Here is a 13,882-nt window from a genome sequence, read left to right as displayed (position 1 = left end):
TTATTGAAGCACGAATACTGAGTATTGCAACACCTTTCTGAGAGCGTGCTTGATCTCTCTGTTCCTCATGCTGTAGATGAGGGGGTTCAGTGTTGGAGGAACCACTGTGTACACAAGTGCCACTGTCAGATCCAGGAGTGGGGAGGAAATGGAGGGGGGCTTCAGGTAGGCAAAGAATGCAGTGATGACAAATAGGGAGACCACGGCCAGGTGAGGAAGGCACGTGGAGAAGGCTTTGTGCCTTCCCTGCTCAGAGGGCATCCTCAGCACGGCCATGAAGATCTGCACATAGGACACCACTACGAAAACAAAGCAGCCAAAGGCTAAACTGGCACTAAAAATGAGAAGCACAAGTTCCCTGAGGTAGAAAACTGAGCATGAGAGCTTGATGATCTGGGGGATCTCACAGAAAAACTGGTTGACAACATTGCCTTGGCAGAGAGACAGTGAAAACGTACTGGCAGTGTGCAGCAGGGAATTGAGAAGCCCAGCGCCCCAGGCAGCTGCTGCCATGGTGGCACAAGCTCTGCTGTCCATCAAGGTCCCGTAGTGCAGGGGCTTGCAGATGGCAACGTAGCGGTCATAGGACATGATGGTGAGAAGGGAAAAATCTGCGGCGAGGAAGAAGACAAAGAAAAAGAGCTGTGCAGCACATCCTGCGTAGGAGATGGCCCTGGTGTCCCAGAGGGCGTTGGCCATGGCTTTGAGGAGAGTGGTAGAGATGCAGCCCAGGTCGAGGAAAGCCAGGTTGAGCAGGAAGAAGTACATGGGGGTGTGCAGGCGGCGGTCGCAGGCTACGGCTGTGCTGATGAGGCCGTTGCCCAGGAGGGCAGCCAGGTAGATGCCCAGCAAGAGCCAGAAGTGCAGGAGCTGCAGCTGCCGCGTGTCTGCCAACGGCAGCAGGAGGAACTCGCTGATGGAGCTGCTGTTGGGCATCTGCTGTTCCTGGGCTTGGAGTCCTGCTCAGAGTGCAGAAGATAATGACAAGTCCAGACCATTCTCAGACACACTCCTTCTGCTGTGCTATGAAATATGTTGATTCTCTTACTATAATGTTCATTTAGCACATGTACTTGCATTTCATTTCATGAAGTTTAGCCTTGCTTAAGCAGAAGAAGCCTGTGAATCTTTAAACTTCCTTTGATTTTTGATGTTATCCCATTTCCCTGGATATTTTCATGTTTCATGCCAGATGTCTTTACCCCAAATGCTCTTATAGCACCCAACCCCGGCCTCCGTTACCTTCAATCTCTGTTCGAAAAAGCTGCCTGTTGGCAGGATATGTGAATTATTCATGTCTTCAGAGTATGATAATAATTACAACTGGTTCCACCCTACTAGACAGGAGAGACTGAAAGCAAATCACGTGTGACAGATAGCATAACATCCAATGTATGGAAGAAAAATTCTCAGAGCAGTGAGATCCGCTTTTAGATTTTTGCCTCCAATCCTTTTTCCCTTCCCTCAGTACAGGAAAAAAAAAAAAAAAAATCCCTGCCTTGACTGTCCACTTGGAAAGTACCCCCACAAACATTCAGTTGTGCAGTGGAGCTGTGATCCCCTGCCCCAGGCAGCAGCTGTGGCAGCACAAGCCCTGCCGGGGGGCTCCTTCCCCCCACACGTCTCCCTGCAGCACCCTGGACAGCTCCCCGGGCAGGCTGAGTGCTGAGCCTGGCAGGCGGCAGAGTCCCATAGCATGGCCTGAAGTGAGACTTACCTTGTCATGGTCTGTCAGCAATGTTCCTGCAGTGAGCTCAGAAGGCTGCTCACACCTCACGCATCCTGGAAGCTCTCTCCCTTTCTCTCCTCTCCTTCTGTCACCTGCAGGCTGTGCTGTGCACAAGAGCTGCTCCTGGGAACAGCTGTCTCTGCAGCACCACCCACTTTTATGAGCTTCCTGTGTCCCAGGAGCCCAGCCCAGCTCAGTAGCAGAGGATGTCATGTTTATCCTTCCCACTTGTCTCCCCTGAGATGTCCCTGGATCCTCATGGCAAACAGCTCCTGAAAGACAACAGCATCATGACAGTACATTCAAATCTGTTGAATTTAACACCAGATTTCTAGTGGTCAGTGACTAATTCCAGACATGTGGTGAGTCCTCCCAGAGAGTGTTTGCTGAAACTAAAAGGGCACACAGACAAGGACACAATAGCATAGAATCATAGAATCACCAAGGTTGGCAAAGACCTACACGATCATCCAGTCCAGCTGTTCACCTATCACCAATAGCTCCCACTAATCCATGTCCTTCAACACAATATCCATTTATTCCTTGAACACCTCCAGGGTCCGTGAATCCACCACACCCCTGGGAAGTCCATTCCACGTCCCAAATTGCAGGACGCAGTTTTTGGTCTTGGTGAACTTCATCCCATTGGCTTCAGCCCAGCTCTCCAGCCTGTCCAGATCCCTCTGTACGGCCTTGCTAACCCCAGGCAGGTCCACACTCCCAGCCAATTTGGTGTCATCTGCAATCTTACTTAGGTTTCACTCGATGCCCTCTTCCAGGTCAACAATAAAGAAACTGAAGAGGAAAGGCACCTGCACTGACCTCTGGGGAACACCAAGTAGGTGCACAGCTAGGTGTCCATGCGGGTCTTGAATATCTCCTTACAAGGAGACTCCACAACCCTGTTGGGCAGCCTGTTCCAGTGCTCTGTCACCCTCACCGTAAAGAAGTTCTTGCACACATTCGTGTGGAACTTCCTATGCCCCAGTTTCCGGCCATTTCCCCTTGTCCTGTCTTCACACACTGCTGAAAAGAGTTTGGTCTCACCACTTTGCCACCCACACCTCAGATATTTATTGACCTGGATCAGGTCCCCTCTCAGTCTTCTTTTTCAAGGCTAAACAGACCCAGCTCACTTAGCTTTTATTCATATGACAGATGATCCAGACCCTTCGCAATCTTTGTAGTCCTTTACTTCAGTGTTTCCATGAGATCCGTGTTTTTTTTTTGTTTGTTTGTTTGTTTGTTTGTTTTTGTTTTTTGTTTTTTTTTTTTTTTTGTTTTTTGTTTTTAGTTTTTAGTTTTTTTTTAATGATGAGCCCAGAACTAGACACAGTACATCAGATGAGGCCTTACCAGGGCAGATTAGAGGCAAAGGATCACCTCTCTCGACCCCCTGGCCACCCTCTTTTTCATGCACCCCAGAATGCCATTGGCCTTTTTGGCCACAAGGGCACACTGCTGGCTCATGGCTAACCTGTCATCCATCAGGAAACCCAGGTCAATCTCTGCAGAGCTCCTCTCCAGCATCCCCCAGCCTGTCCTGGTGCATGTAATTATTCCTCCCTAAGTGAAAGACTCTACACCTGCTTTTTTAAAACCCCATCTGGTTTCTTACTGCCCAGCTCTCCAGCCTGTCCAGGTCTCGCTGAATGGAAGAACAGCCCACAGGCATGTCAGCCAATCCTCCCAACTTCCTATCATCAACAAACTTGATGTTGGTGGCCACTATTCCCTTGTCAAGTTTGCTGATAAAGATGTTGAACAAGACTGGACCCAGCCCTGACCCCTGGGAAACACCGCTACTTACAGGTCACCAACCAGACACTGCACCGCCAACGACGACAATCTGTGCTCTGCCAGTCAGACAGTTCTCAACCCACCTCACTGTCCACTCATCTATCCCACACTTCCTCAGCTTTGTTCTATGGATGCCATGGGGAACAGTATCAAATGCCTTGCTGAAATCAAGGTAGATGACATTCATCGCTCTCGCCCCATTTACAAAGCCAGTGAAAATGTCATAGAAGGCTACCAGGTTGGTCAAGTATGACCTCCCCTTGGTGGACCCATGCTGACTACTCCTGATAAACTCCCTTTCTTCCAGTTGTCTGTAGTTGGCATCCAACACAAGCTGCTCCATCACCTTTCCAGGGACTGAGGTGAAGCAGCCTATCCTGTAATAACCCAGATCTTCCTTCTTGCCCTTTTTGAAGACCGGAGTGACACTGGCTGTCCTCCAGTCTTCAGGCACCTCCCCCATTCTCCAAGACCTCTCAAAGATGATAGAGAGCGGTTCAGCAGTCACTGCTGCAATCTCCCACACCACTCATGGATGCACCCCTTCAGGTCCCATGGATTTAAGAACATCAGTGTGGCCTAGGTGCTCACGGACCACCTCTTCCCAGACTAAATGCAAGTAAAGTCTTCCATTCCTCAGACGCTCTCACTAAGCTCCAGGCTCTGGGATTCCTGAGGGAGAGCTTTTTCACTGAAGACAGAAGCAAAGATTGCCTTCAGTATCTCCAGCGTCACAGCATCCCCCGTTACCAGAATACCCCCCTCACTTAGTAGGGTACCCACTGTCTCCCTAGTCTTCGTTTTATTCATAACATACTTAAAAAAAAATATATATATATATATATATATATATATATATATATATATATATATTTAATGAGTGTCAACCAATTTATGTAATACTATGTTGTGCTTGCAAGGAACTGTGTGAGAGAGGTGGGCCAATCAGGGCTGGTTCTGCGTTGAGGTGCTTATAACTGGACAATACAGACTGTTAATGGAAAGATATATGGTAGTAAGGGTGTGTATGGGATCTAAAAAACAGTATTGTTTCACAAACTGTTTTGAAGGTATAAGAAAGTGTAATTGTTGATGGCATATGGGAGTGTACCAGAGGGTATGTGGAAGTGTAAATGAGGGTACAAATAGTGGAAATGTTTGCAGAGGAAAAAGGGTTGAAGAGAAAGTGAGTTTATCTGCACTGACATGAGCGCAACCCCCCGCACCGTTCCTCTGTGAGCAGAGCAGAGCAGAGACACAGTCCCCATGTATCATGTAGTGTTATTCTGCTTACCAAATGGATGAGCTCGCAACGGAAGAGGCAGATCTTCCTCTCTGCTCCATCTGTGGCATACTCTGGAGTTCACGGCATTGCAAAGCAATGGCACATCAATGTTCTTGCAATGATGACACTTTAGTATGCTCTGGGCTCTTATTTCAATTGCATCTAAAGAAGTCTACGGTCATGCCAGTTGACAGGTAGCTGGCAAATGTTGTCTCATTGTAAGGAAGAAAGAGAAAGATAATATGGGCAATTATGAACCTGTCAGTCTCACTCCAGTGCCTGGTAAAACTATGGAGACAATGATGGTGGGAGTTATGGAAAAACAGCTGAAGGAAATTCTGCCATTGATCACAGCCAACACAAGTTCCCGAGGGGACGGTCCTGTTTAAATTCAGGTCACTTATGACACAGTTATCCATTTAGCTGACCAAGGGAAGCCAGTTGATGTTATCCTTGATGATTTCAGTAGAGCTTCTGATACTGTTTCTTACAGCACTCTTCTGAGCAGAATGTCCTGCATACGGCTAGACAGAAACAGAACATGGTGGGTGATCAGTTGCCCATTAGGTCAGGCCCAAAGGATTATAGTCAATAGTTTTCATCAGGCTGGTAGATGGTCACTGTAATGGCTCCCTAGGGCTGCATTTCAGATCCACTTTACTATCATGTTTTTGTGGATGACTTGCATGCAGGACTTGAAGATGTTCTGAGCAAGCTTGCTGATGAGACCAGATGAGGAGGTGCTGTTGCATCCACTGAGGGTGAAGAGGACTTGCAGAGAGATGTGGACAATCATAGAAGTGGGTACCAGTTGGTCCTAAGCACCAAGTGCATAAAGTATAACAAGTGCCTGATTGTGCGCCTGTATAGGGGCAACCCTGGACATACACACTGACTGGATAAGGAACAACGGAGGGCATTCTGACTGAAAAGGATTGGGGGTCCTGCTCAGCATCAAATTGAATTTGAGTATGCAATGTGCCCAGGAAGCCAGGAAGGCCAACAGTCCTCTGGAGTGCATCACGTAAGGTATTGCCAGCTGGGTGAGGGAAAGGATCATCCCTCTCTGCTCTGCATTGCTACACCTGGAGCACTGGGTGCTATTCTAGGCACCACGTAGTATAAAGAACATCAAACAATGGGAGGGTGTGCAAAACAGGACACTGGAACAGAGAGATCTGAAGTTCAGAGTTTCATTGGGATTGACTACATGATCAGACTGGGCTTTTCTTACATCCCACATCCTGCGATGAGACACAGGGCACACATGGGACATGAACCTCACAGTGTCCTTGCACCCCATGCAGAGCCTGGGATCATCTGTCCTTCTGTCTTTCATTTGACATCATACAGTTCTCCATCCACTGCCCCAGGAAGGGCCCTGAGCCAACATGAGGGACAGGATCTCCCTGCCAATGTCTGGAGATCAAGGTTTGGCCTTTCTGCTTCATAAGACAAAGGGGGAGTTTCTCAGCATCAGAGCCACCATGCCAGTGCCTTTGCCTGCCTGCAGTCATGGCTTCCAATTATCTGCTCTTACAAGTCCCTTGGGAAGCTGGCTTGTTAATGTCCCTCAGTGGGCCCATTAATACTCCAAGTAACTTCATTGTTACTTCTGACTTTGTCTTGTTGAGCACTTTGTGCAAACTTCTCTCTGCACTGGAGGTTGATGGACTCAGCAGCATATGAGCCCTGGGGCCCATTATAACATAAAGAGTCTCCTGTGCCTTGTGCCTTCCTGTCATTCTCTTCAGGTTTTCAGAACTTCTTCAGCAAAATGGAGAGATATCTGGAGAGAGCTTAAAGTGGCCGAAGCCGGCAGGCGTTTATTGTTTATTTATTTATATTTGAGTATAAAAAAAACATTTAAGCAGCACTGTGCAACTGGTATCAATCTGGAATGTTCCCAATGAGTTCTGTTGTGTTACTGTGTGGACAAAGGTCCTCTTCAGCCTCCCCACCCCATTTCTGCTCACACTGGCCCCATGGGACTTGCATCACTTTTCTTCACATCACTATTCTCCTCTGCATTCACCCACTCAGTGTTAAAACTCCTTTACACCAACTCCCACTAGCTTTCCACAGAAAACCAGCTGCACATGGAAAAGGAAAGATTTCTCTCTTTTTTTTTTTTTTTTTTTTTGGCCAACAAACAGCAGGAATGGTGTTGCAATTGAATGAACAGTAAAACACAGTGATCAACTGCATGCCATGTCCATGCCGCATCTATTGAGGTTTGTCTTTCACAGGGAATATTTGTACAAGAAATGAGTTAGACACAGTCATGATGCTGTTTTCTTTCAGGAGCTGTTGGCCATGAGGACCCAGGGATATCTCAGGGGAGAGGAGTGGGAAGGATGAAGATGTCATCCTATTCTGCTGGGCTGGGCTGGGCTTCTGGGACACAGGGAGCTCATACAAGTGGGCAGCGCTGCAGAGAGACAGCTGTTCCCAGGAGCAGCTCTTGTGCACAGCACAGCCTGCAGGTGACAGAAGGAGAGGAGAGAAAGGGGGACAGCTTGAAGGATGTGAACGGTGTGAGTGGGCTGTGAGCTCACTGCAGGAGCATTGCTCACAGATCACGACACGGTAAGTCTCACTGCAGACCATGCAGCTGATTTTCATAGAGGGTTATCTAAATCAGGGACATGCCTGAAGGGGGAAGGAGCCCCCCAGCAGGGCTTCTGCTGCCACAGCTGCTGCGTGGGGCAGGGGATCACAGCTCCACTGCACAGCAGGATGTTTGTGAAGGAACTTTGCAAGAGGAGAGCCATGGCGGATATTTTACATTTCTTGTTCTCAGTGAAAGCAGAAATGATTGGAGGCAGAAATCTAAAAGGGGCTGTCAACTTTGAACACAGCTCAGAGACTCCAGAATATTTCTCCAGTCAGTTGGATGTTTTGAGAACAGCCACACAGGTTGTGCTTTCAGCCTCTCCTACCGAAAAAAGTACAATAAGCTTAAGTTATAGTTGTTTTCTGCAGGCATTAATAGTTCACTTGTCCTGCAAAAAGGCTGATATCTCAAACACAAATGGAAGTGCACAGAGGCTGGGGCGGGAGTCTTGAAGAGCAGCTAAAGTAAAGATAAAAATATCCTGGAGGCTGGGGTATGTTTAGGAAATAAGAAGGAAGTAAGAGCTCCTTAATCTTCTACTCCTTCAGGTATGGTGAATCTCATGAAAAATAAATTCAAGTTCTGGACTTAAATGAACATTTTCCAAAGGAAAACGAGAACTTTTATAGTATATCAGAAGGATTACCTCTGAGAATGACCTGGACTTGTCATTATCTTCTGCACTCTGCACAGGACTCCAAGCCCAGGAACAGCAGATGCCCAACAGCAGCTCCATCAGCGAGTTCCTCCTGCTGCCGTTGGCAGACACGCGGCAGCTGCAGCTCCTGCACTTCTGGCTCTTGCTGGGCATCTACCTGGCTGCCCTCCTGGGCAACGGCCTCATCAGCACAGCCGTAGCCTGCGACCGCCGCCTGCACACCCCCATGTACTTCTTCCTGCTCAACCTGGCCCTCCTCGACCTGGGCTGCATCTCCACCACTCTCCCCAAAGCCATGGCCAACGCCCTCTGGGACACCAGGGCCATCTCCTACGCAGGATGTGCTGCACAGCTCTTTTTCTTTACCTTTTTCATCTGCGCAGAGTATTCCCTTCTCACCATCATGTCCTATGACCGCTACGTTGCCATCTGCAAGCCCCTGCACTACGGGACCTTGATGGACAGCAGAGCTTGTGCCACCATGGCAGCAGCTGCCTGGGGCGCTGGGGTTCTCAGTTCCCTGCTGCACACTGCCAGTACGTTTTCACTGCCTCTCTGCCAAGGCAATGTTGTCAACCAGTTTTTCTGTGAAATCCCCCAAATCCTCAAGCTCTCCTGCTCAGGCTACTACCTCAGGGAAGTTGTGTTTCTCATTTTTTGTGCCATTTTATTCTTTGGGAGCTTTGTTTTCATAGTTTTGTCCTATGTGCAGATCTTCCTTGCCGTGCTGAGGATGCCCTCTGAGCAGGGACGGCACAAAGCCTTCTCCACGTGCCTCCCTCACCTGGCCGTGGTCTCCCTGTTTCTCAGCACTGCCATTTATGCCAACCTGAAGCCCCCCTCCATTTCCTCTCCACTCCTGGATCTGACAGTGGCTCTTCTGTATGCAGTGGTTCCTCCAACACTGAATCCTATTATCTACAGCATGAGGAACCAGGAAGTAAAGAATGCAGTGAGCAAAGTGATTAACAAATGTGTTTCACAAACTTTCAACTGCCCATCTTTTGGAATTCACGACATATAATGCAGCTTTTTACTGATGCAAACTCTTTGCTTTGTTTTGATCAACTTTTGTAACTGTAATTTATTATTATTATTATTTTAATACTGTTATTTTTTTCACTGAAACATCATTACTCAAACCAATTCCTCCTTAATTTGTAACTTTGTAGTAGCCCTGACGCACTGTACATAATGAACCAGGCTCTCTGTGTACCTTAACAGAATAAAGGACATACAGTGACTCTGTCTGTTCTCCTTCTTGTGAGACATTTCTGGAGCTATCGGGGTCAGATGTTCTCAGAAACCCACAGTCCAGCAGGAAGCACACAGCTGTTCATCAGACTTTGCGGTGACTTCAGCCTGCAACAGCTGATGGGCCATCCCTGGGCTCCTGGCTGGGGTCTGTGCTTTCAGGTTCACGTCTGTCAGTGCCTCTGTGTTGTGGCTTTGTGATTTCTGTTGTCAGTATTCTACAACAAAACATCGTGCAGAACAGTGGCACTTAAGGATTTAATATCCTCTTTCTGTGTTACCACCGTTTGGGGCATTTTGGTTTCTGGGGTGTGGGGGCGCAGGTTCGGCATCCCTGGAGGACTTGGCATGAAGAGGAAGCAGGGTGGGACTTTGGACGGATTCCAGCCGCTCTCTGACTCTGGTTCCTCATGTTCTGTGTCAGAGTTGCACATACCTATAATCAATTAAGGGCATGATAGAGATACCTGCATAGTTCCTGTCCATCCTAGTTCATGTAACTGACAATACAGTATTTGGACTGGTCTCCAGGTGCTCATCCCAGTTCCTTATGCATGCTCAGGGTGCCAACTTAGGTACCATGCTGTCAGTCCCTCTGAATGCGTTCCTTGAAAGTGTAATTTAAATTCTGTGGGGGAAGCCTTCCCCAAAACCGGAGAATGCTGAGTGGTGCAGAATATGGAGAGGTTTAGGAGAGAGCTTAGAAGTGTGCGGACACCCAGTGTCATGGGATTTTACTTTTGAACAGCCGTGGGACCCTGAGAAATGAAGAAAGTAACTGAGTAAGGGATGGTGCAGCTCAGAAAGATCTGAGGAGGAATGGCTTATCTGGGGCTTAGCTTGGGCTTACCCAACTCTATATAATACTACTGTGGAGAGATAGAGTTTCCAAACTGAGACTCAATCCAAAAGGGGAAACCTCCAAGTCGATCTTGGTCAATCACAGGAGGCAGCAGTATCAGTGTCAGTTGCCCCTGTTGTCATGGTTTTGTAATGTTGCTGTCAATATTCCACACCATAACATCATGTGCAGTATGGATCATTAAAAGGTTCATACTCCAATTCTGTGGAATAACAATGTCCCGAATACTCAGCTCTCAGAAGAAATCTACGTATCCCAGAGGACATAGCGGCCAGAGCTAAGTCATGGGAGGAGGACATCGATAATCTCGCTCCCAGGCTGGAGCTCTCTCTCTCTCGAACTCTCAGAGAGTGGGAAGTGTTCCAGCCGTGTCGCCTAGAGTTCACAGTAGGCCTCTCATTTTTCGGGCACTCTCTCTCTGTTTTGTTCAATTTATTTACCTCAATCATATTGTATTATATTGTGTTATCTTGTATTCCGATATCATATTTAGTAAAATAAGTTTTCCTCCTTAGATTGTCGCCGCTGTTCTCTTTTCCCATTCTCCTTTTCCCTTCTATTTTTGGGCCGGGGGCTCTACGGGGCAACTACCCCCTATCACGACCACAGGTAAATCAAAGTAAACTGTGACACTGCTTTATAACCAATCTCTGGATTATAGAGTTTATTTTTGCAAGTCAGTCACAGCAGTGGAATGCCCTAAGCTCTGGAATTTGTAGTAGATGGGGAATACATCAAGAACTGTCTCTTCTTCTGCTAAACTCATCCATGAGGTCAGGTAAACAACTCTACAGTCTCAGGTGCCCATTACTCACAGAAACACAGAATCACAGAATCACCGGAGTTGGAAGGGCCCTCCAGATAACATGGAGTTCAATCCCCTCTGCCACAGCAGGTTTCCTACACCAGGTAGGCTCACACTAGGCATCCAGGTGGGTCTTGAGTATCTCCAGAGAAGAAGACGCCACAACACCCTGGAGCAGCCTGTTCCAGTGCTCCGTCACCATTAACATAATGAAGTTCTTACACATATTCATGTAGAACATCCTATGATTGAGTTTCTGGCCATTTCCCCATGTCCTGTCTCCACACACTGCTGAAAAGAGCCTGGTCTCTCCACTTTGACCCCACACCACAGATATTTATAGACCTGGATCAGGTCCCCTCTCAGTCTTCTTTTCTCAAGGCTAAACAGACCCAGCTCACTTAGCCTTTCGTCATAGGGGAGATGCACCAGGCCCTTCACCATCTTTGTGAACCTCCTTTGAACTCTTCCCAAGAGATCCCTGTCTTTTTTGTACTGGGGAGTCCAGAACTGGACACAGTATTCCAGATGAGGCCTTACCAGGGAAGAGAAGAGGGGGAGGATCACCTCCCTCGACCTGCTGGACACGCTCTTTTTCATGCACCCCAGAATGCCATTGGCCTTTCTGGCCACGAGGGCACACTGCTGGCTCATAGCCAACCTGTCGTCCAGAAGGATACTCAGGTCAGTGTCTGCTGAGCTCCTCTCCAGCAACTCATCCCCCAACCTGTCCTGGTGAATGCAATTATTCCTCCATAGGTGCAAGACTCTACAGTGGCTTTAGTTAAACCTCATCTGGTTTCTTAACGCCCAGCTTTCCTGCCTGTCCAGGTCATGGTGAATGGCAGCACAGCCTACAGCCTACAAGCTGGTTCCTCAGCTTTCTTATATGGATGTCATGGGGAACAGTATCAAATGCCTTGCTGAAATCAAGGTAGATGACATCCACTGCTCTCGCCCCATCCACTCAGCCATGGAAAACGTCATAGAAGGCTACCAGGTTGGTCGAGCATGACCTCCCCATAGAGGACCCATGCTGACTACTCCTGATAACCTCCATTTCTTCCAACTGCCTGGAGATGGCATCCAGCACAAGCTGTTCCATCACCTTTCAAGGAACAGAGGCTGCCTAGCCTGAAATTACCTTGATCTTTCTCCTTGCCCTTTTTGAAGACTGGAGTGACACTGGCTATCCTGCAGTGTTCAGTGGAGGATAAATCCTCCGGATGGAGCATATAGTGATATTCTGATAACCATAACCAAATGGATGAGCTCACAACAAAAGACGCAGATCTTCCTCTCTGCTCCATCTGTGGCATACTCTGGAGTTCAAGGCATTGCAAAGCTATGGCACATCTACGTTTGTTCGCTGATGACACCTTAGTTTGCTCTGGGCTCTCATTTCAATGGCATCTACATAAGTCTGGGGTCATGCCAGATGACAGGAAGCTGGCAAATGTTGTCTCATTGTAAGGAAGAGCGAGAAAGATGGCACGGGCAATTATGGACCTGTCAGTCTCACTCCAGAGCCTGGTAAAATTTTGGAAACAGTGATGGTGGGAGTGACTGAAAAACAGCTGAAGGACAATTCTGTCACTGGTCACAGCCAACACAGGTTTCTGAATGGAAGGTCCTGTTTAATTATGGTCCATTTCTGACAAGGTTACCCACTTAGCTGACCAAGGGAAGCCAGTTGATGTTATCCTTGAGGATTTCAGTAGATCTTCTGATACTGTTTCTCACAGCACCCTCCTGGACAGAATGTCCAGCATACGGTTAGACAGAAACAGGATGTGGTCAGTGAGCAGTTGGCCAATAAGTCAGGCCCAAAGGATTATAGTCAATGGGTTCCATCGGGCTGGTAGATGGTCACTATCAGGGTTCCCCAGAATTCCATTTTAGGGCCACTTCTCTTTCATGTATTTGTGGATGACCTGCACGACGGACGTGAAGATGTTCTGAGCAAGTTTGCTGGTTGGAGAAGTTGTCACCTCCACTGAGGGTGGAGAGGTCTTACAGAGACATGTGAACAAGTCAGAGAAGTGGGTACCAGTTGGTACTATGCACCAAGTGCATAAAGTATAACAGGAGCCTGATTGTGCGCATGGGTAGGGGCAACCCTGGACATACACACTGACTGGATATGAGACACTGGAGAGAAGTCTGACTGAAAAGGATTGGGGGACCTGGTCAGCATCAAATTGAACGTGAGTCAGCAGTGTGTCCAGGCAGCCAGGAAGGCCAGCGGTCCCACGGAGCACAGGAAACTAGTTATTGCTAGGTGGGTAACAGAAAGGATAGTTCCTGTCTGCTCTGCATTGCTGCAGCCTCACCTGGAGCACTGGTTGCACTTCTGGGCACCGCAGAATGCAAAGAACATCGAACTATGGGAGGGTGTGCAAAGGAGGGCACTGGAACTGAGAGATCTGAAGTTCAGAGTTTCATTAGGATTGACTACATGTTCAGATGGGGCCTTTCTTACATCCCACATCCTGCGATGAGACACAGGGCACACATGGGACATGAACCTCACAGTGTCCTTGCACCCCATGCAGAGCCTGGGATCTTCTGTCCTTCTGTCTTTCATTTGACATCATACAGTTCTCCATTTCCTGCCCCAGGAAGGGCCCTGAGCCAACATGAGGGACAGGATCTCCCTGCCAAGTCTGGAGATCAAGGTTTGGCCTTTCTGCTTCATAAGACAAAGGGGGAGTTTCTCAGCATCAGAGCCACCATGCCAGTGCCTTTGCCTGACTGTAGTTGTGGCTTCCAATTATCTGCTCTAACAAGTCCCTTGGGAAACTGGCTTGTTAATGTTCCTCAATTGGCCCATTAATACTCCAAGTGACTTCACTGTTACTTCTGACTTTGT

General features: G+C 48.0%; 2 protein-coding genes across 2 annotated transcripts; one reads left to right on the top strand and one right to left on the bottom strand.

Moving 5' to 3' along the window:
* LOC140265129 (olfactory receptor 14J1-like) lies at positions 1-936 on the bottom strand. The gene has a single exon (XM_072361012.1). It carries the CDS (start codon positions 934-936, stop codon positions 1-3), a length of 936 nt encoding a protein of 311 aa, XP_072217113.1.
* Positions 937-8,147: 7,211 nt separating this feature from the next.
* On the top strand, positions 8,148-9,113 carry LOC140265128 (olfactory receptor 14J1-like). Its single transcript, XM_072361010.1, has one exon. It carries the CDS (start codon positions 8,148-8,150, stop codon positions 9,111-9,113), a length of 966 nt encoding a protein of 321 aa, XP_072217111.1.
* Positions 9,114-13,882: the final 4,769 nt, after the last annotated feature.

This window comes from Excalfactoria chinensis, unplaced genomic scaffold (genome assembly GCF_039878825.1).
Source record: "Excalfactoria chinensis isolate bCotChi1 unplaced genomic scaffold, bCotChi1.hap2 Scaffold_68, whole genome shotgun sequence".
Classification (NCBI taxonomy): domain Eukaryota; kingdom Metazoa; phylum Chordata; class Aves; order Galliformes; family Phasianidae; genus Excalfactoria; species Excalfactoria chinensis.
Note: the sequence above shows the minus strand (reverse complement) of the source record. Positions and strands in the feature narration are given on the sequence as shown.